Source organism: Mustela nigripes, chromosome 3, assembly GCF_022355385.1.
Source record: "Mustela nigripes isolate SB6536 chromosome 3, MUSNIG.SB6536, whole genome shotgun sequence".
Classification (NCBI taxonomy): Eukaryota; Metazoa; Chordata; class Mammalia; order Carnivora; family Mustelidae; genus Mustela; species Mustela nigripes.
The window spans coordinates 14024098-14046942 of NC_081559.1; the positions used below are offsets into that span (position 1 = coordinate 14024098).

General features: G+C 35.9%; 1 protein-coding gene and 1 pseudogene across 1 annotated transcript in view; both read left to right on the top strand.

Moving 5' to 3' along the window:
* The window catches only part of BMPR2 (bone morphogenetic protein receptor type 2), a 199081-nt gene extending 181598 nt beyond the window's left edge, over window positions 1–17483 (top strand). Inside the window, exons 11-13 of the mRNA XM_059393221.1 lie at window positions 4841–5013; window positions 7344–8623; window positions 10042–17483. Of these exons, the coding sequence (XP_059249204.1) occupies window positions 4841–5013; window positions 7344–8623; window positions 10042–10292 (1704 nt within the window). The 3' untranslated portion in view covers window positions 10293–17483. The remainder of the gene's footprint in view (window positions 1–4840; window positions 5014–7343; window positions 8624–10041) is intronic.
* Window positions 17484–20839: 3356 nt separating this feature from the next.
* LOC132014671 (U4 spliceosomal RNA) lies at window positions 20840–20911 on the top strand (annotated as a pseudogene).
* The last annotated feature ends 1934 nt before the right edge of the window (window positions 20912–22845 follow it).

A 22845-nucleotide genomic window follows, 5' to 3' on the forward strand; every position in this document is an offset into this window, starting at 1 on the left:
ACATACATATATTACCTATTCAAAAAATTTATTAAATGTATGTGGTTAAAATTCAGAGTTCAAATAATAAAAAATTATTTTTAGCGATTCAAAAAATATGCTGTCCCCAGACATATAAAAGTCCCTCCAAGAAAACAACCACTATTGCATTCCTTCTGTAGGCTTTAGAAATTTCTGTGGATTACATGACTATACGTTTTTATATCCCTTTCTAATATATAGATGGGAATTACTACATCCACTCACCTTACAATTTCTACTTAGCAATTGGAAACATATACATCTTCCTAATTCTTTAACCCACTGAGCCACCCAGGAGCCCCTACATCTTCCTAATTCTTTTCATTCTATATGGTATCCATTACACGGCAAGTTTTTAGCCAGATCCCTATTAGAGGACATGTGGGTAGTAGCTTTTGCTGTTAAAAATGATACTGCAATGAACATCTTATACACACATTTTTCTACAAATATATAAATGTGTTTGAGGAATAAATTCTCAGAAGTAGTATTGCTGACTCAAAGGGTAAATAAATACATTTATAATTTGTTATTGATAGATTACCCTCCAAATTGAGGACACTCCTGACAATAGTATAAGTGCCTGCTTTCCCATCACCAACACTTTGTATTATAAAAATATTTTGATCTTTCTTAATGCGATAGGTAGAAATGGATCTTGTTTCAATTTGCAGCTAGTAAGTACTAGAACCAAGATTGGAAGCCAGGTTCTTAATTGGCACTCTAGCTACGAAACTGGAACTAATATTCTTTTTTTTTAAGATTTTATTTATTTATTTGACAGACAAAGATCACAAGTAGGCGGAGAGGCAGGCAGAGAGAGAGGAGGAAGCAGGGTCCCCGCTGAGCAGAGAGCCCCATGCGGGACTCGATCTCAGGACCCCAGGGTCATGACCCGAGCCGAAGGGTGAGGCTTTAACCCACTGAGCCACACAGGCATCCTGGAACTAATATTCTTAACTACTATACTATACTGCCTCAACATAGTAAGATTAAGCATCTTTGCATATTTTATTAGGAATTTGCACTTCTTGTTTATGTGCCCTTTGTCCATATTTCTATTATGCATTTACTATCATTTTTTAAATGTCTTGTTCAGCGAAGAAGCATCAAAAGATACTAAAACTAGTGGGTAAAAAGATGAATAGAGAATAATATATTTATGAAGACTTTAAGTATTTCCTCCACTCCAAAAACACTGATTAAAGTCTTAAAAAAAAAAAAAAACCTGATTGAGTATAAAAGGGGAAAATAAAACTTTATAGTAGAGAAACCTGGCAGGCACCAACTCAGACATGTGATCAAGGTTAACTTCACTAGTAATGAGACAAATCAAAATTGTGAGCCACTTGAGAATGCAGTGAGAAGAACACAGCATCTGTAGGGACGCCTGGGTGGCTCAGTTGTTAAGCATCTGCATTTGGCTTAGGTCATGATCCCAGGGTCCTGGGCTCAAGTTCTTTTATCAGGCTCCTTGTTCAGCAGGAGCCTGCTTCTCCCTCTGCCTGCTGCTCCTCCTGCTTTTGCTCTCTCTTTCTCTCTCTGACAAGTAGATAAATAAAATCTTAAAAAGAAAGAAAAAGAGGGAAGGACAGAAGGAAGAAAGGAAGGAAGGAGAGAGAGGGAGAAAGAAAGAAAGAAAAGGAAAGGAAAGGAAAAAAAGAACACAGCATCTCTTTTGTGATTTTTCTGCCAAAGTTTCAAATCGTGAATCTAACCATGAAGAAATATCATTAAATTGAGATTCTAAAAAGTAACTGGCTGGGGCCCTTGGGTGGTTCAGTTGGTTAAACGTCTGACTGTTGATTTCGGCTCTGGTCATGATCTCAGATTTGTGGGATTGAGCCCCCACATGGGGACTCATGCTCAGCAGAAGTCTGCTTGAGACTCTTTCTCTCTTGCTCCCTTTGTCCTTCCCTCCCCCCAGCCCCACTCTCTTGCTTTCTCCCACAAATAATAAATAAATCCTTTAAAAAGAGTAACTGGCCTATAATCTTCTAAAATGTCAAATCCATGAAAGATAAGAAGTGTTAGATAGCATCTATAATTATGCTGCCATTGGAACATTAAATATATTTATTAAAAATTTTTTGAAATTGTTTCAAAATTGAAAGACCAGTTCATTTTATCAAACCAATATCAAAATCCAGTAAGGTAAATGTGTAACTATTTTTAGAGGTGTATTTATTTAAAAAAAAAATTGCTGATTACTGAATTCCCTCTGTTATTTTCAAATCCGAGTCAGTTTTAAATCCATTACATATAGTTTTTTCTCATGTTGATGGATTTCGTATTTGGAATTCGACTTCTTGCTAAAATTGATTTGTAATCCCAAAGCCAATATTCTGAATGCTTTTATGATCATTCATGGATATACAGAGTAGCGAAAAACTTTAGTCACCGGATATACATGTTTCCAACTGAGGCCAACAGGTCCTCTGCCTTTTTGTTTCATCTCTTACACTATAAATAGATGTCCTTTTTGCTATTTTGTGTATTTCTCACAATTTAGGGGCATTTTGTTAGTGATTTCTGGTTTAAAATAGCTCCCAGGTGTAGTGCTAAAGGTCTGAGTAGTGTTCATAAGCACTGGAAGGCTGTGATATGCCTTTTGAAGAAGGAAAAAATGTGCTAGATTTACTTTGTTAGGGGATGTAGAATGCTGTTGGTCATGAGCACAGTTAATAAAATTAATACCTATTTTTAAAGGTATCTTTAAACAGAAAAACAAATAAAACAAGATTATGTATTGATCAGTTGACAAAAATGTTGTGGCCAGAGGCTCACAGGAACATAACCTTATATTTCCCCTAGGAGAAATGGTTCAGTGTTCACTAATTCAGCATTTACTGCAACTTTGTAGAACATGACTACCATAAATAACAGATCCAATTGTACTTCTAACATAAACACCAAACTTCTACCTCAGGAGGGTAGTTTTCCTTAAACTCCAGATGATCACTATCTATTCTTCAGGTTCTTCCAATTTTTGAGAAATAGGTAGATGATTATTTAATGAGAGGATTATTAATTGATATCTATATCTGTTGTTTTAATTTTAATTTTTACTCAAAAGTCAGAGCCTGGAACATATATTCAAATAGATTCCAAAATTCAGTGTAGGGGCACCTGGGTGGCACAGTCAGTTAAGCATCCAGCTCTTGATTTTGGCTCAGGTCATGATCTCAAGGTCATGAGATCAAGCCCCACCATGGGCGCTACCGTTAGTGTGGAGCCTGCTTCACACTCTCTCTCTCTTTCCCTCTGCTCCTCACCCCCTCAAATAAGTAAATAAATCTTCCAAAAAATCAGTGTAGGTGCACCTGGGTGGCTCAGTGGGCTAAAGCCTCTACCTTCGGCTCAGGTCATGATCCCAGGGTCCTGGGATCGAGCCCCTCATCGGGCTCTCTGCTCAGCAAAGAGCCTGCTTCCCCCCCTACCCACCCCCACCTGCCTGCCTCTCTGCCTACTTGTGATCTCTGTCTGTCAAATAAATAAAATCTTTTTTTTTTTAATCAGTGTAAATTTCAGCCTTAAAAGATATATTTTGGGGGCAACTGGGTGGCTCAGTGGGTTAAGCCGCTGCCTTCAGCTCAGGTCATGATCCCAGGGTCCTGGGATCGAGTCCCGCATCGGGCTCTCTGCTCAGCAGGGAGCCTGCTTCCCTTCCTGTCTCTCTGCCTGCCTCTCCGCTTACTTGTGATCTCTCTCTGTCAAATAAATAAATAAATCTTTAAAAAGATATATTTTGGATTTGTGCTGTGGTCAGAATTGGGGAACCAGCATTGCCACACTGAGGCAGGCAGCTTAAGAGCTAAGGGAGCAAGAAAGATGGTATCATATACCCATGGTGTGGGTATTGATTTAGCATATGCCCACAACAAACACCATCAGATTTCCTGCAGGTTAAGATTTTTTTGTTAGAGAACACAAATTATTAGGAAAACACTAAAAATAGTGCTAAGAAAGCTAACAAGGATTTTAGCTTAAAATAGGCTTGTAAGATAAAATGCCCAGATTAAGCATTGCATGGAATACATACTAAAAATGATTTGTCAGTTATCTAAAACATTAAAATTAAGTGCTATTCTACATTATTTTTTAGATCTGGCAACCCTCATCTTAATTTTTTTGAAAGCATTTTAAAAGTGCAAGAACTGAATATCTGCAGCAAAAAGCTCTGAAGCCTAATAAACACAAGTCAAAAAAAACAAGTCTGAAAGGATTCTGGATGACAGTTTGTGAAATCTGTTTTTAAAAAAGGAAGTTCAAACCAACTTTCCCCAAAAGGGAGACTGTTGTTCATTGCTGATAAAGATGAATACTACAGAATAGACCGTTTTTGATACTATCACCGAAATTAGTTTAAAGAAAAAGAAAACGCCAAGTCTTTAAACTTCACAGTATGAGTGAAGTACTCTTTACCAGGTGTAAAAAAGCTAACGTAGAGATTGAAGATAGCCTGGTGCCAAAATTCGATCAAACTCAAAACTCATTTTTTAAGTGGAATTAGTGGCTTTTGCTAGAAATAACAAGGAACAATGTCAGAAACCTGTGACCTTGATGAACCACATAACTTTTTCACATTTATGGCTAATTCTTTAGGAGTTAAGTTAAACCTTCCTTGTTTGCTTACATTAAGTTCCTCATCTTTTGAGAAAAATGACGTTTTACAAATCTCTGAAGTCTAAAATATTTTATTATAGCTGTATAAAATATTGGTTAAAGATAATTGATTTTTCTTTTACTTCATGTCACTAAAAATCTTAGTTGTTTTTTTTTGTTAAAGATATACTTTTTGACATGTACTTTATTATAGGCAGTGAGGTCACTCAAGGAGACAATCGAAGACTGTTGGGACCAGGATGCGGAGGCTCGGCTTACTGCACAGTGTGCTGAGGAGCGAATGGCTGAACTTATGATGATATGGGAAAGAAACAAATCTGTGAGCCCAACAGTCAATCCCATGTCTACTGCTATGCAGAATGAGCGGTAAGACCTTGGAGGGGTTTGACATTCATCAGCCAGTATTGAAAACTGAGACTAAACAGAGATTAGGGAAGAAATACTATTAAGCCAGTCTAAAAAGACAATGATTAATTCATACAATCTAACATTGTGGTATTTTTTTCAATATGCCCATTTTTTGCTAGAGATTTTTGTTTGGCATAAGTGCAAGATGGAATTTGTGATATTTTGATATCTCAAGATATAGTAAAAAGAGGTTAGTCTTTATTAATGCTCCTACTTCCCTAAAATAATAAAGGCAAAACATCCTCATGGTTCCAAAAGTTTATAAGCACTTCTGCTTATATTGTCTCATTTATCATTTGTTGCCATTATTTCTTTCTCTTACTTTTTATTTACTTATTTATTTTTAGGGAGAATAGAACTATGAAATTGGCTATTTAACCACTGTTTCACTAGAGACCAAGATTCAGTCTTCCTATCCAATGTTCTTTTGTTTATAGAATATCTTACTACTACTTAACATGAAAGCAATTCGTTAGGTTTTTCTATCCCATCATAAATATTACTTTATGAGACATTTCTTTGTTAAATTATGATCTTTCATTCTAAATAAAAGGGCTTTTTTAAAAATTCCTTTAAAAAATTGCAACTTTCAGATAATGGTAACCTATGTTTCTTTCTTGCATGTTTGGGGGAATGTTTTCCCCCAAATTTGTCATTTTATTACATACATGTTAAAATTTTTCAGAAAAGCACCCAGGAAAGAGTTACCAGAGAAAATTGAGATAAAACCATACTTGATTATTGAATTATTTTTTTTGCTATTTTCTATTCTAATTTTTTAGAGCAATTTGTGTTATAAACTATAGACCAAAATTGGGTTTACACTGCTTATGTTTGGACTGAATTAGCTTCAGCAGGTGAACCCTTATCCCTGATATTTCAGCAAGTCAAGGAAGGTAAAGACTCGCAATCCTAAATTCAGATTTTCGTACTTTGTGCCACTTGAGGATAGTCTTCTGCTTCTGTCTCCCCTGATCTCTGTATTTTCTCTGTGCTCTAGCATGTTATTTGTACCTCTCTCAGGCATAAGTTACTTTTAACTCTGAGTACTTTTAAACTTTTTCTAAATGGTAAGAAATCTTTGATGGGACCCTCCCTTGTATTGACCATTTTTCAGCCCCTAAGTCCTTCAGCTCTGTGTTTTTCCATGCTGTTTCTCATGTCCATAGTCATTTCTAAATAGTTTCCCTGAAATCATGCACTATACAACTACTTTTTTTATTCTTCACCCTCCTGTCATTCTCCTTGAGCTGCTGCTTTTCTCCTAATACTTGTATCTAATAATATTCCCATTGTTTAGTTAAAGCTATCCCTGCCTTTATTTTATTTTTTTCCTGCCTTTATTTTAAATGACCTAAATATATTTAGTGTGATGCTTAAGAACCATCCCTCTCAAGGTATGATAAGGACTGTGAAGAACTCTTGATAACTGGAGAGTAGTTCTGAATTGTTCCTTTATCTGAATGTCACACTCTGTCTTATACTCGTAGTCTGTAGAAGTTTCATTGATATGGCTCAATTTGCCCCCAGAAAGGTACATTCCATTGCTAGACTTCCTCTTAATGGAAGCATGGAAGCACTTTGGAAGAGCCTAAAAGCTTATATTCTTTTTACCATTTGGCTGTTGTAACTTAATTGGTAAAGTATTTATTGAGTTGCCACTATGTATCTAGGATTGTAGGAGTACAAAAGAAGCATATAGTGGCTCCTCCTCTCATGAATCTTTATATCTGGTTGTGCAAGTATACAGTTCATAAAGATGTATTTGGTAATGTTACAAAGCTATAGGGGAGATTTTTAAAATTAACTCTTATAAACCGAAATAATGAACATCCATAAAAAACATATCTAGATCCACTAGGTTTTCAGTAGTCTTATTTCATATAAAACTAGCATTTAGGGGCACCTGGGTGGCTCATTTGATTAAGTGTCTGCATTTGGCTCAGAGTCCTGGGATTGAGCCCCACTGGGCTCTGTGCTCAGTGGGGAGTCTGCTTCTCTCTCTCCCTCTGCCCCTCTCTTCAACTCTTGCTCTCTCTCTCTTGTGTGCTCTCTCTCCCTCAAATAAATAAATGATATCTTTTTTAAAAAAAAAACCAACTAGCATTTAGCAAGTTATTAATTGACACTTAATTGTGTGATCAGAATTTTTACATTATCTCTAGGGCAGTGTGGTTAGGAACAAAATAAAAAGCAGTTCATCCTTTAAAATCAGTGGTTTTAAACTTGGAGGGTCAGTTTGCCATAAGTGTACATTCTCAGTGTGGCACTTTTTTTCTTTCTTTAAGCAACCTGTCACACAATAGGCGTGTGCCAAAGATTGGCCCTTATCCAGATTATTCTTCTTCCTCATACATTGAAGACTCTATCCATCATACTGACAGCATTGTGAAGAATATTTCCTCCGAACATTCGATGTCTAGCACACCTTTGACTATAGGGGAAAAGAACCGAAATTCAATCAACTATGAACGGCAGCAAGCACAAGCTCGAATCCCCAGCCCTGAAACAAGCGTCACCAGCCTGTCCACCAACACAACCACCACAAACACCACTGGCCTCACTCCAAGCACTGGCATGACCACTATATCTGAGATACCATACTCAGATGAAACAAATCTGCATGCCACCAGTGTTTCACAGCCCATTGGGCCAACCCCTGTCTGCTTACAACTTACGGAAGAAGACTTGGAGACCAACAAGCTGGACCCAAAAGAAGTTGATAAGAACCTCAAGGAAAGTTCTGATGAGAATCTCATGGAGCATTCTCTTAAACAGTTCAGTGGGCCAGACCCACTGAGCAGCACCAGTTCTAGCTTGCTTTACCCACTCATAAAACTTGCAGTAGAAGCAACTGGACAGCAGGACTTCACACAAGCTGCAAATGGCCAGGCGTGTTTAATTCCAGATGTTCCACCTGCTCAGATCTATCCTTTGCCCAAGCAACAAAACCTTCCTAAGAGACCTACTAGTTTGCCTTTAAACACCAAAAATTCAACAAAGGAGCCCCGGCTGAAATTTGGCAGCAAGCACAAATCAAACTTGAAACAAGTAGAAACTGGAGTGGCCAAGATGAATACCATCAATGCTGCGGAACCTCATGTGGTGACAGTCACCATGAATGGTGTGGCAGGTAGAAACCACACTGTTAACTCCCATACTGCCACTACCCAGTATGTTAATGGGGCAGTACCGTCTGGCCAGACAGCCAACACAGTGGCACACAGGGGCCAAGAAATGCTGCAGAATCAATTCATTAGTGAGGATACCCGACTGAATATTAATTCCAGTCCTGATGAGCATGAACCTTTACTGAGACGAGAGCAACAGGCTGGCCATGACGAAGGTGTTCTCGATCGTCTTGTGGACAGGAGGGATCGGCCACTGGAAGGTGGCCGAACTAATTCCAATAACAACAACAGTAATCCGTGTTCAGAGCAAGATGTTCCTACACAGGGTGTTCCAAGCACAGTAGCAGATCCTGGACCACCAAAACCCAGAAAAGCACAGAGGCCTAATTCTCTGGATCTTTCAGCCACAAATGTCCTTGATGGCAGTGGTTTGCAGTGTAAGTGAAGGGATCATTTACTCTCTCCTGCTTGTCTTTTGGGACCGTTTAATTACTTAGATAAAATTAAATTGTGTTTTCAACTTGCAGTTACTTATTTTTACCGCTTTTGGAAACATGGTAAGCCACTTGGTTGGACTCAAAAGTAATCAGACTGTTGTAAAGAAAAAAAGTAATTTTTGTTGTTGATAGTCAATGTCACAACAGTCAGAACTTAAAAACAACTTTAACACATGCCTTACATAGCTGCTGGTTCATAATGCAATTCATGTACTTACTGTGAATGGTTGAAACTAAGTAAATACGAGTTTGAAAGCTCCAGGTAAAATGATGTCAGTAGAACTTTGAAACACTTGTTGAGTATTTTAATATCTGTTATGTTTTAATATCTGTTTTATCAGACTAACCTTAAATCTTTAAAATCTGGAGAAAATTCAGAAAAAAATCATTTTTTTTTTTAAACTGAAGTTCTTGGTCTTGGGGGAATTTTTTGTTTTTTTTTAGTATCATCTTGTCCAAGAGTTATGTGTTGAGCCTCCTCCTGCCTGCCTATGGCATCTTGCCACAGGTCCCCTAAACAGATAACTTGATACATGGTTTCTAGCACCAAAGGGATTATAACACAAGACAGCACACCAAAATCTTTAATAGTCATCATTATACAAGTGATTTCTCTTTTAGGCTAACAGCACTTTATGGAAAGAAAGGAGTCATGTTTTATGGTTGTTGTCAAGGACTACAAAATGGCCTAAAGGGATTTGGCTCTCAGAAATTAATCAGTAGGGGGCACCTAGCTAGCTCAGTCAGTGGAGCATGCAACTTGATCTTGGCATATGGGTTTGAGCTCCATGTGGGCCTAGAGTTTACTTAAAAAAAGAAAAAAATCAGTAGAATCTATCCCCTTGTTTGAGTGGCTTGTATTATATAGGCCAATTGATACACCCTATAGCAGGGCTCCACAGCAATAAAATGTCTTGTCAGTTGTGGGAAGGGGAAATTACCAGAAAATTAATACTATAGTATTTATATCATTCTTCTGAAAATATTATATGCCATGTACCTTTAATCTGCTTTGAACATTAAGTAGAATGATTAAATGCATTTTGCCAAGTTAGGAACACTACCAACAAGGAGAGAATTTGAGAATACAGCTGAAAACTTCCAATTTTCTCTTCTGTTTTTGCTTGCCCAATAGAATAATCCAACCAGTTATGAAAACGATTCGGCTTAAAGAGTCTCAGAATAAGTTGGTTAAGGTTTGCCTAGAAAATAATTGCCTGGCATCATGAATTTCAAGTAATGTCTATTAATACCTCCTGCAGATATTAGTTTGATCTGTTCTTGAGTTACAACCCTAATTTCTTACTATTTAATAGTTTCTTTATATATAGTTTATTTTCCTGTCCTTTTATTTTCAGTCGGTGAGTCAACACAAGATGGCAAATCAGGATCTGGTGAAAAGATTAAGAAACGTGTGAAAACTCCCTATTCTCTTAAGCGGTGGCGCCCCTCCACCTGGGTCATCTCCACTGAACCACTGGACTGTGAGGTCAACAACAATGGCAATGACAGGGCAGTTCATTCCAAATCCAGCACCGCAGTTTACCTTGCAGAAGGAGGCACTGCCACAACCATGGTCTCTAAAGATATAGGAATGAACTGTCTGTGAAATATTTTCAAGCCTATGGAGTGAAATTATTTTTTGCATCATTTAAATGTGCAGAAGACCTTTTAAAAAAACTGCTTTATCTTCCTGTCAGTACCCTCTCCCACCCTGCAACAGGACTTGCTTTAAATAGATTTCAGCTATGCAGAAAAATTTAGCTTATGCTTCCATATTTTTTAATTTTGTTTTTTTAAGTTTTGCACTTTTGTTTAGTCTCATTAAAGTTATATTTGTCTGTTATGACCACAGAATTATATGTGTGTGTATCAAAAGTGGTCTCAAAATATTTTTTTAAGAAAAAAAGCAAAAACAATGTATTGCTGATAATCAGTTTGGACCAGTTTCTAAAGGTCATTAAAGCAGAAGCAAATTAAGACAGGTTTGACTGCAGTGGTGTCTGATATTCATGTTTTATTTCTGGGCACAAGCTAGTTTATATGTTGAACTGTTCCTGAACATATTATCTGTTGGACATTCTTTTCTCTTGTGTTTTGTTGAATGTGCAATAGTCTATAGTCCACAAATAAGCTTTCTTGTAAGCTCTCTTCCTAACAGAGCACACATTCTTCCATAGTAAATACATTTTTCTGCCCCAACCCCCATACTTTTGGCAGGTCAGTTCTATGGCAGTGATTTTTGCACAAGAGAGAGCAGCTACCTGATTTCTTGCTTTCTCTCTCCGTATGGAGAATGCAGAAACATTGTCTCAAAGGGCTCTAAAAAAGGAACTACCAAAACCTAACTTGAAATGCCATTTCTTTTAACCTTCCAAGTCCTAAATGTTTCTTTCCAGGCATTTTAATAAACGTATTTGGTTCTGGTTTTTGGAAGTTCATAAGAGAGCATAGAACAAAGTAAACGAAGTCAAATATTAGCCTTTCTTCCTTTTATTTTATTTTTATATGTATGTTCATGATCCATATTCATTTATTTAAGAAGCACATTTTTATTGGAAAACTTACAGAGCTATACTTATAAGGAATTTTTAAGTAGGTAGATGGTTAAGACTATATAGTGTTATAGCCTTCATTCTCTGAATAGGCCATCTTTGACTCAAATAAAATTACATTTCCTATTTAAAATAACTTCAAAAGTAATTCATAGTTTTGAACCAGTAGTAACTTTTTATTCTCTTCCCTGCAATGCCTGGTGACTTTATCTGAAAATGAGTCCTCTTCCCATGACCTAAAACACTGTGTGGAAAAATCATTCATCTGGCATGCCAAATCCCTGTGGAAGGAAAGATTGCTGCCAAACCTATCATTTTTGAGCAGACTGAGGCTTACCTTTCTTTTTTCAAAACTGTTTCTTCACTAACCCCATTTTCATAATTTGTCTTTTTGCCAGCTTTTCATATGATCTTTGATAGATGAGCAGCATTTATTATTTACATTATATTAGAATATACCTTTTAGTGATAACACATTAAGTATCCTTCAAGTCATATTGTTTTTTTAAAAGCTTCCTTTGCTTCTTTCCTTACTGATAGTTATCTCTAAACAACAACCTCAGCATGTTTTTTTAAAATAAAGCACTTTATGTCAAATAAGGGACTTTTTTTATAAGCACAAATTATTTTCTATCAATTTGCAAACAGTGATGTTCTCACTTAATTTTTCCAGATTCTCAGAGTACTTAATAGATGTTATTTAACTAAGTTCTAAGATTTCTCTGAAAGATTAAAAGCTAAGAGAAAAACACAAATGCCCATATTCTTGCTTTTAGGTTTTTATCTCCTGAACAATGTTTTCTCACTTGTATTCCTCTATCTTCATCATTTAGCTAAAGATAACATAAGTTTCCCAATTTGCTGTCCAAGATATTTATAATTTATTATATAAGGCTTCTGTTTTTGTCATCTATTATAATCCTATGAGTTAGATGTTATAACGCTTCACATTTATGCTGATGGATGGCTGAACACAGTTTTGAATTTTTAGAATAAAGATGATTTTTTTAGTGCCCAGGATATCCACCTTTTGTGTTTTATTGGCCCTTCTCTTGATTCAGATACTTAACATTTTTCAGTCTTCTTGCATAATTATTTTTCTATCTATGTAACAAATTATTTATATCTTTCTCACCAAATTTTCACTTAGTTCTCTTGCCTTTAAATGTCTTTAAGCTGCATTTCATTATTTTCAAACACGTGTAGGATATCTTTGTATCAAAGTAAATCACATTCCTTCTCCAATTGAGGCTAAATGACCATTTGAGATCTAACTGATCGTTTCCTGACGGAAGTTATCCTACCTTACTTTGTGTTGAGGCTACTTGGTTGTAATTTTTCCAGCATCTTTTTTTTTTTTTTTGATGTTTAATATTAAAATGCTTTCAAGAATTTATATACCAAAATAAAAGAATCCTTTTAAGTTTCCCATTTCATGCAAGCATGTTTAAAACAAATAATTTTCTTTCCCTGGTTTTTTTAGTAGATCCTTAAAAAATAGGAAGAGTAAAAATTGTACATCAGACCAATTTAGAATCTGTAATATACAAGCAAGCAAAATTACTTAAAATATTTGCTAACTTTATTCATCTAATAATGTTTCTTAAAGCGAATATTTAACTGCTGTCAATATTTTGCATGTAGAAAAGCATTTGGATCCTTTAAATAAAGGCCATTTAGTGAAAAAATATTAAAATTCACTTTGCTAGTGTTACAACCTTAAAAGCATCATAATAGGTAATCAAATCCTAATATTAATTCCCTGAACTATCCTAACTGTATGTCAGAACTAGATAATTTAAAGAACTTGATTTGAATTGGGTTTAGACAAAAATTATTTAATCATAATTCCTAACAGTGTTCCCCCTTTTTAAATTCATAATTTGGGGGAAAAGAAACCAATATCAGTGTAAAATGTTATGAAAGGGCACAGGATTTGAATAACAGTAACTGACGATTTGTTATATACTGAATGCTGGGATATACATTCACAACTCTTCTAATCCTCATAGCAACTATTTAAAGATCATAGTTAATATTTCCACTTTACAGATTGAGGAAATTGAAGCAAAGAAAAGCTAAGTCATTTGCCCAAGTTCCACATCCTAGTAATAGAGAAAGCTAGATTTTAACTTGGGTTTGCCTCTCCCCATCTCTCTCATCCACACCACACTGCCTACACACTCTATGACAGGATGTGTGATATAGTGACATTTTGTAAGAAATTCAGTCATTACACTCCAGCACAAATGTGGCTTGTATATAGGCCAAACCAGATACCTTAATCACTTTCAAAGTTAGACGAACATAAGACATGTGGACATGTCTATGCTGGCTGTTGCTTGAGAAATAATTACTAATTCAAGATGAAATTCAATCCCACATCTGCCATCATGAATCCTAAAATTATTTCTCTTCTCTTTACTCCTAATATTCTTGCATTGTAGGACTAAAGGTAAAGTAAATTTTAAGGGAAAAGTGAAGGTGGCTTATGAGAACAAAGATTTTTCCCTAAATTGATGCCATACTTGACTTGGAGGAATTAATTTAACATGGCTTTTAAGTCTCATCAATCCTTTGACTCCATCTTGAAAATGTCTGCTTGTAATGACTTAGAGAAGATTTTGCTAATCCAAAGAACTAATTGAGGAAGACATAGAAAGGATACAAAGGTATCCTTTTTTACAAAGCAGTTTCGATAGCTTCCTTACACGTACCCACTTACTGCAGAAAATGTACATTGTTGGTTCTGAATGTGAAAATAATTAAAGGTAGGAGCATTCAAGTAAGTATGTGTTTCAGTGGGAATTGTCACAAAATTTGGCAAGTGTTTTTATTTAAAATATTTTCAAGTTTGGCATCTAAAGCCAAATAGAATACCTGGTAGGCCACAGCTATTTGCTGAACTTTCCATCCTCAAAGTCATTTAAAATGGAAGAATACTTCAATAATTTTTTTTGTTTCTTTTTTCAATATTTATGGAAATGAATATTTCATTGGAGGTAGTTAGCTCCTAGAACTTGAGATTACATTGTATTCCTGAACAGCCTTCTATAAATTTATGTTAAACTTACTACGAGTTATGTGCAGGTCATTATATAACTATTCATAGATTGCTTTATATATTACTTTATCTTCAAGCTAACTTATTAGAAATTGTACACACAGTTGATTATCTAGACCTGTATAACACTCCCACACACACCCCAGGAGTTTTTTTCAGACTGAGATGTTTCTAAATATACCTTTTGCTGTCAGTTCGCTCTTCAGCAGATAAAATTGCATTTTAATTTGTAGATTCTGAACTATGCAAATGTTAGCCAAAACTACCTTGCATGATCCACTCTTAAATATATTCCTTGACTTAGTAAATCTGGCAAATCACTGTTTGAGCTAGTTACACAAATGTTATTATCAAAAGAAGGCTTTTCTATAGCTTCTCAGATACTAAACTAGTATAGAAGAAAAGAAATCTCAGGGTGCTCTGGTGCACCTACCCATTACTTTCCTTCAACTGCCTTTTAGTTTGTGTCTGACTTGCTGTATCCCTTGGTTATCTGAGTTGCAATCTTCTGTGTCAGGAAAGTTTTCTTCATGTCTATTCTGCTTCCCTCCTGTTTTATTTTATGTGCATTTGTCTCCTCCAGCAGTTAAAAAAAAAAAGTTGGCCATCTTCTCCAGTATTGTCATTTTTCATTATGCTTCAAGCTTCTCAATTAACATCTAAGTCTCAGTTCTTCAGACAAAACTGCTTTGGTTCCCTTAGCATTTCCTTCTCAGCCCTATTTTAATAACTATTTATACTTAAGAACACCTAAAATTATATTTTACATTATATTCGAATTCATTACTCCCATTTAAATAATAGTTCAGTAGGATAGAATTGAGAATTTGAGATGTAGTAACATCTGAATTGTTTGACAATGGATCCAACCATCAGATTGTCAGAAAATCAGCTCTTAATTTGAGTTTTGTATTATTAAACATTTCCTACTAAATTGTGGAGTTTTATAATTTTATATTCTCATTAGTTCTAACTAAAAAGCCATGCATACAGAATTGTATATAATTTTGCCATTAAAATTTTTAACCTATATTGCAGCAAGCTTAGCATTATAATTGAGCCACAACATTTTACACTTTCCCTTGTATCAAATATTAAACACAAAATGCAAGATTACCTTTCAAAAACCTTATAATAATCAGGTATTATCTATGGACATTTTTGCAGACCACTTTTGAAATACTTATTATTTTGCAACATAGACTGGACTATAACGACTTTCATTTAACTTTTAAGTGGCTGGTTAAATTAGTTGAGTGTTTGTGCATATAAAAAAAAAAATCCAGGATTTTATCTCATGGCTGATACATTTGAAAGTAAGTAATTCAGAAGATTTAATGCTGTATATTAGAAGTATGCCCCAAATAAATCTATCATATTTTGAAAATTCCAATTCTGTTATTATGTGATGTTCATAGTTTTACTATTAATTGTAGTGACATTCATTTTTTTGAACTTAATTTGCAACCCAGATTCTAAAGTTTAAGAGAAGAAATCTTAAGAAATAAATCACATCGCTAGGGCAATCCATTTTATGATTGAATTTTTTAAAAAATTACAACTTTCAAAAAATGTTTCAAAAGGCAACATGTAGGTTTTTTCCTTTTTTTTTTTTTTTTGTACTTTTAGATTTCAGAAACATCTTCATGTGTTAGACTCGTTCTATAGACATAATATTACTTAAAAACTCAGGGTCCTTTTCATCCTTTGCACGTGAGAAACTAATTGGAAACAAATAAGCAATTAGTCCAGTTGAATATTTAAAGTGTTTGTTGCATATACAGTTCATTTAATGTTTCATCTTATGATTTGACTTAATTTACATAGACATAACATCAGATTTCATTAATTATAAAAACTTGCCCAGTTCTGTAGTTACTGAATAGAGGGAAATGACTCAACCAACTGGCTACATGTTGCAGCCTATTTAGGCCTTAGAGTTGAAGCATCATCTTAAAACCATTTCTCTTCTTTGGGTAAATGGTTATACATGATGGGACAAATCATTTCATTTTGCTTTGTTTTTTAATAGGAGAACTTAGTAAAGTTATTCCTCTGAGATAAAATTTTCTTGAAGTAATTCAACATTATAAAACTCTTCTAAAAGTGAATTAATGAGTTTATAGCCTTAGTAATAGTTTGGATGGTTTTGAGGAGGTAACCTATGGTAAGCTGTTTATCACCTTGTTATATCCAAATAGAATTTTTCCTTCAATCAGACAAATCAAAGCTCCAAATTGATATGCTGTATACTTAAAATCCTAGCAGTGAGGTTATTTGTAACCAGTCTCTTGTCTCAGGCTCTCCACCTTATTACCAATCCTCTTAAGTATGATAGGGAAACATATTTTTAAAGGAGCTTAACAGTAAGAAAACTAAATTACTAAAAGATGCAATTCAAAGATAGGTTCTGGTTAAAACTGAATTACTTGGCTTCTGTGGCTTTTCTTTTTCTCGTCACATTTATTTATTTAAAGTTTTTGTATGCCTCGTCATGTTTCCATGGAAATTATATTGTGTAAGTGTTTGTATAAGCTGGAATCATCCTTAATTTTCTGTTGATAATTTTTCAAATGAAGATAAGTGGATAATTGTAAAGTACACTAACTCTTAGGGTATTGTAGTAGCTGAAACATGGAGATGTGTAGCTGCCGTGCTTTTTCTGAATGGACAGGAGAAACATAAGCTACAGAGTATTCATTTCTGAGGATGCTTTTCTGGAATAAGAAAGGCTGAAAAATATTGGCAATTCCTCAGAACCCTCTTTCTTGTTAACGGGTATCTTTTGTTGGTGTGTTTTGCTCTTACATTACAGATAGAATATCATATGAATTTATGAATAATCACTTTCAGTTATTTTTGCTTTTGTAAAAGCCGTCTGAGACCTTGCTATGCTGTGTAAGTTGTGTTTGATGGATCAGTGTGAGTATGAAATAAAGCAAATCACTTTTCTTTTGTATTAACTATGGATGCCACTATGAAAGCTGACATTAAGCCACTAAAGAGTTTTTTATGAATAATTGTAAGTAAATGCTTTGATATATATAAACCTAAATAAAAAGATTGTATTGCTACAGAGACATTGGAGAAGGAAATTTTAAGACAGTTCTTTAGGTTTAAAAAAGGCTTGCTGTAAAATGGTGCATTATTCCATTTATTAAAGATCATATTAATGACAACAGTAATTGTATCTTTTGATTTTATTAGGTCCCCAGAAATTATGACTGTTACTGTGATATTTTAGGTGTTTTGCACCAGAATAGTAAATGTTTTAATATACTCATTACTCAATATGATACAGTTTTTTAAAATCAACTAACATTAGAATAATAGTTGCAGGGGCGCCTGGGTGGCTCAGTGGGTTAAAGCCTCTGCCTTCGGCTCAGGTCATGACCCCAGGGTCCTGGGATCGAGCCCCCGTGTCAGGCTCTCTGCTCTGCAGGGAGCCTGCTTCCTCCTCTCTCTCTCTCTCTGCCTGCCTCTCTGCCTATTTGTGATCTCTGTCTGTCAAATAAATAAAAAATCTTTAAGAAAAAAAAAAGAATAGTTGCACACTTTCTGTATACTAGGCACTGTGGTAGTTAATTCTACATATGTAGAATAAATAAAATACACATTGTCCCCATTTTAAAAATTAGAAAACTGGTTCGGGGAAGTTAAATGTCTTGTCCAAAGCCACAGAACTGGTAAAATGGGATTCAATGTATTTCCCATTTTGCTTTGAACTAATAGTTTTAAATCTCTGGTTATGGCAAGAAAATTCAAAAATAAAAGCAAGAATGGCCCAGCAGTAAAAAGAATAGCCAGGAACATACATGAAGCAATTTGCTGTTACTGAAATGCTAACAGGTACCAAAACAACTGTCTCTACTGGCCTAACATTGATGTGTTTGTACTAAACATCATCAAATAATCTTTTAAGTTAGATCTTCATGTTTTTAAAAGTCCTTTTTATTGCATTTAAGTCCTAAATACTGCATTTAAAAGTTGTTTGCATTTAAAAATTACAATAAAAAGTCCTAAATAGGGGCGCCTGGGTGGCTCAGTGGGTTAAGCCTCTGCCTTCGGCTCAGGTCATGATCTCAGGGTCCTGGGATCGAGCCCCGCATTGGGCTCTCTGCTCAGCAGGGAGCCTGCTTCCCCCTTTCTCTGCCTGCCTCTCTGCCTACTTGTGATCTCTCTCTCTCTCTCTGTCAAATAAATAAAATCTTAAAAAAATAAAGTCCTAAATATTGCATTTAAAAGTTAAAATGCAATATGAGTTTGTGAAGGCATCATATATATTTCTAAAGATTTTGTTTGTCAGAGAGCAAGAGCACAAGCAGGGGGACCAGCAGGCGAGGGGGAAAGCAGGTTCACCGCTAAGCATGACCGAAGCCGAATGCAGACACTTAACTGACTGAGCCACCCAGGGACCCCATATTGTTTTTGACTCCAGATGAATTCACTGTATTAGCTAAGCGTCCTGGAGTAAGATCCTGTATAATCCACAGGATAGCCATGTTTTAAAAGAATGCTAGACTCGGGTGCCTGGCTGACTCGGTTGGTAGAGCATGTGACCTTTGGTCTTGTGGTGAGTTTGAGCCCCACGTAGAGATTATTTAAAAAATAAAAATAAAAATTTTATAAACAATAGAAAAAAAGTGTCAGACCTGCCTTAAGTAGATGCCAAGGGAATATTTGTTTTAGGAGAAGCATGGCCTACTCTTGTAGGCACTTAATATTTTAGGGATAATAGATTTGGGGCACCATTTCCCTTTTGATTTGCATGCCCTACATTGACAATATAATGTTATGGGCTACTATTGCAATTCTCTACAGGACCCACTATGTAATATTCAGGATGATAACTAAATGTCCTTAGAGAAAATATGATGGTCTGGGAAAAATACATGATAACCTACTGAATCTTTTTTTTTTTTTTTAAGATTTTATTTATTTATTTGACAGAGAGAGATCACAGCAGGCAGAGAGGCAGGCAGAGAGAGGGGAAGGGAAGGAAGCAGGCCCCTGCTGAGCAGAGAGCCCAATGCGGGACTCGATCCCAGGACCCTGAGATCATGACCTGAGCCGAAGGCAGCGGCTTGACCCACTGAGCCACCCAGGTGCCCCCCTACTGAATCTCTTAATAAGAACTTCTCACAAGTAAAATTATTTTCATTTACACCTACATCTATCTGATCCATCTTCCTAGTTTACAGCCTCTGCAAATGACTAACTTTAGCTAGTGATTAATCTTTCTAATAATGAATTTTTCCCTTATTTTCTAGTCTTTTTCAAATTAAATTATATATTTGGGCAGCTTTCATTTTATTATTATAATGTGTTATTACTCATTTATTTTAAATTGAATCACTATTACTATACTGAGAGATCCAAAAAGTTTGGTATTATTCCTGCCCCCAGGAACTTAAACCACCTTGTGGAGGAATAAAGGCCTAAGAAGAAATAGTTACATCCAAACAAGATGACATGTTAAGTGCCCAAATTAGTGGTAAACTACATGTTCAATATGTGTTTAAAGAGCCAAAGAAGACTTTAGTGAGGAAATGATTATTGAAGAGAGTCTTGAAAGGATAGGTGGGGTTTCAGTAGGAAAAATGAAGGCAGGAAATTTGAAGTGACCAGAGACAGATAAAGAAGAATAGGGACTGGAAATAAGAAGTAGATCCAAATATCTTTTGAAAACCAGACCCAGGTGTCTAGACTTGCTGTCATAGCCAACAAGGAGACCAAATCTTAGCTAGGAAGGACCTTGACAGAAATTTTTAAAGAAGTTTGGACTGAAAGGTATGCAGGATAGATTAGAAAGGAAAGTGATTAGAGTGAGGGCATGAGAGAAACTGCAAATAAAATGCAGTTTTCGTTGTGATCAGTAAGTTCCTTTTTCAAAGGCGCATCAAAAAAATTTCTGAACACCCTGTGTGTAACAAGTACCATCGTAGATAGAAGACACAGCGCCACCCTCAAGTTGCTCATAGTTGATTTGGAGAATATTATAGTACAGGTTGTAAGTATTATGATAGAGTGAAAGTCCAGTGTATTATGGAAGTACATGGCAAAGGTCTCTAATGCACTCTTACTGAATCAGACAATTTCTCCTTTTGAAAGAACTTTTCCTCACTGTCTTAAAATACGAGTAAGAATTAATTAAGAGATGAGCCATGGCCCTCTCAGCAGATGTTATAGCACCCATGAAGCCCTACAGAGGGGCTAAGAGGGTGGAGCTTTTTCAAGGGGCCAGGAGGATATTAGATTGGAATAGAGTTTGGGATACTAAGTGAAAGTTACGAAGTGAAATGGCACAGAAGAACCCAGATGACCCAGCTGGGACTATATCACAAAAGAGCTAGCATGCTATGCTAACAGTTTGGACTTACCCTGGAAGTCAGTGGAAGAATTTAAGCAGAGGAGTTTCTACTTAAGAAACTCAGCTGGTAATATAAAGAATCAGCTGAGAGGAAAGAAACTGAATATAGAAGCATAGGAACTAGTGTGGGACTGGCAAGAGATAATGAGGGCCTTAAAACAAAGTTGAGCTTTGCACAGTGGTAGTATCATAGCCAATGAGGTTTATCCGAGGCGAGATTATTGCTAATTGAAAACAAGGTTGAGTCAGTGATGGAGAGGCAGCAGCAGCAGGTTGGGTCAGGATTAAAGAGAACCAATGGGACCCAACTAACTACTGAGATGAGCACTGTAAAGGCAAAGATTGTAACTTCAAGGTCCTAATATGGCAAAAGAATGAGAGAAATTTAAAATCTCAGAATGTGCAGCTCATTGCCTTTATAGATTTTTAAAATAGAACAATTTTGACGTCATGTGTTCCAGTTTTTGCTTCCAAAAACGTGTGCAGACACCTTTCACCTATTACCTGTAGAAACGATTCAAGAACAGAGTCTTCTCTAGGTAAGCCACACAGAAGTTCAATTTTATCTTCTTTTTTTTTATCTTTTGGAGTGAGTGCCTATCTTCCGTTCTTTATCTTTTATCTCTTTGAGTTGAGTCTAATACCAACTTGTTGCACATAGTAATATACTAGGCCATGGGGGGTGGTGCTTGCTATAAAAATGAGTTTCAAAAGCAGCCTTAAAAGGAGAGAATAGAAAAAAAAAAAAAAAAAAGGAGCAATAGCAATAAAAAGATAGCCTAAGATGGCAGATGGTGGAAAGATAATGAGGAAGTTGTGTCAAGGGTGGATGGGTGATCTTCCACAAGAAGTGCTCGAGTCCTCCTGCCGGAGCTCCTTTCTCCCATCCTGTCCTCAACCTACTTAACTTCTCAACCCTCGAGCTCTTCCTTTCCTCTCTCCACAATTAAAAAGGAAGGTAGAAAAACCCAGAAGCTATTAACTATTCAGGGACACAAGTATCCTAAATGCATGTTCGGTTTGTTTTTAATTGGATAAATGAAACAGATAAAAGAGGAAGTTTTCTTTTGCTTAACCTTTCCATAGATTGAAACAATCAAGAATTTATGTAAGACAGCATAGAAAATATGCATAAATTCCCAAGAACAATATATTCAAGAAAACAAATTATTCTCCTTAGATGTCATGTAGAACTTCAGAACTACTCGGGTCTTTTTTTTTTTTTTTTTTTAAGATTTTATTTATTTATTTGAGAGAGGGGGTAGATAGAGCTTGAGGGGAGCTAGAGGGGGGTGGGGCAGAGGGAGAGGCAGGGAGACTGACACAGGATTTGTTCCATCCAGGACCATGACCTGGCCAAAGGTCATGGTGACTGAGCCACCCAGGTAACCCTACTTGGGTCTTTTAAAGTGAAAATTTTATTCAGTTTTTAAAGTAAGTAAATAAGTTTATTAAATTTGTTTATCCATGACACTGGTGAAGTCCTCTAGGAGGCACATACTCTCATATGTAGAAAAGTAAACATCTTCAGTAAAATTTTATAGTAAAAACTCTTAGCTGTATCTCCTTAACTCCCATTGCCCCTTTTAACTGAGTTTCAAAACCCCACTGTGACCTGTTGCAATAGGCGTTTAGTCTTTTTGTTTGTTTGTTTCTCCCTATTTTAAGCAATTTTACACTTTTTTTTTTAAGATTTTATTTATTTGATACAGAGAGATCGCAAGAAGGCAGAGAGGCAGGCAGAGAGAGGGGGAAGCAGGCTCCATGCTGAGTGGAAAGCTGGATGTGGGGCTCGATCCCAGGACCCTGAGATCATGACCGGAGCCAAAGTCAGAGGCTTAACCCACTGAGCCACACCCAGGTACCGCACAATTTTACACTCTGTGCCAGTCATCTTGTTAATACTCTTACCGAGTTACCCAATGGTTCAAACTCCTCAACCTGAAATTCCAAGTTGTAGCAATTTACTTTTCTAGCCTTATCTTCTACCACTCTACTAAATAGTTTCTAGTTACTTGTTTACTTTATATCCTTACCAGGTTGTCAGCCTTTTGCATCATGGAGGGAGTCTTGTCTTTTTTTTTTTTTTTTTGGCCTGAAGTACTGATTTTTTTTAAAAGATTTTGTTTATTTATTTGACAGACAGAGATCACAAGTAGGCAGAGAGGCAGGC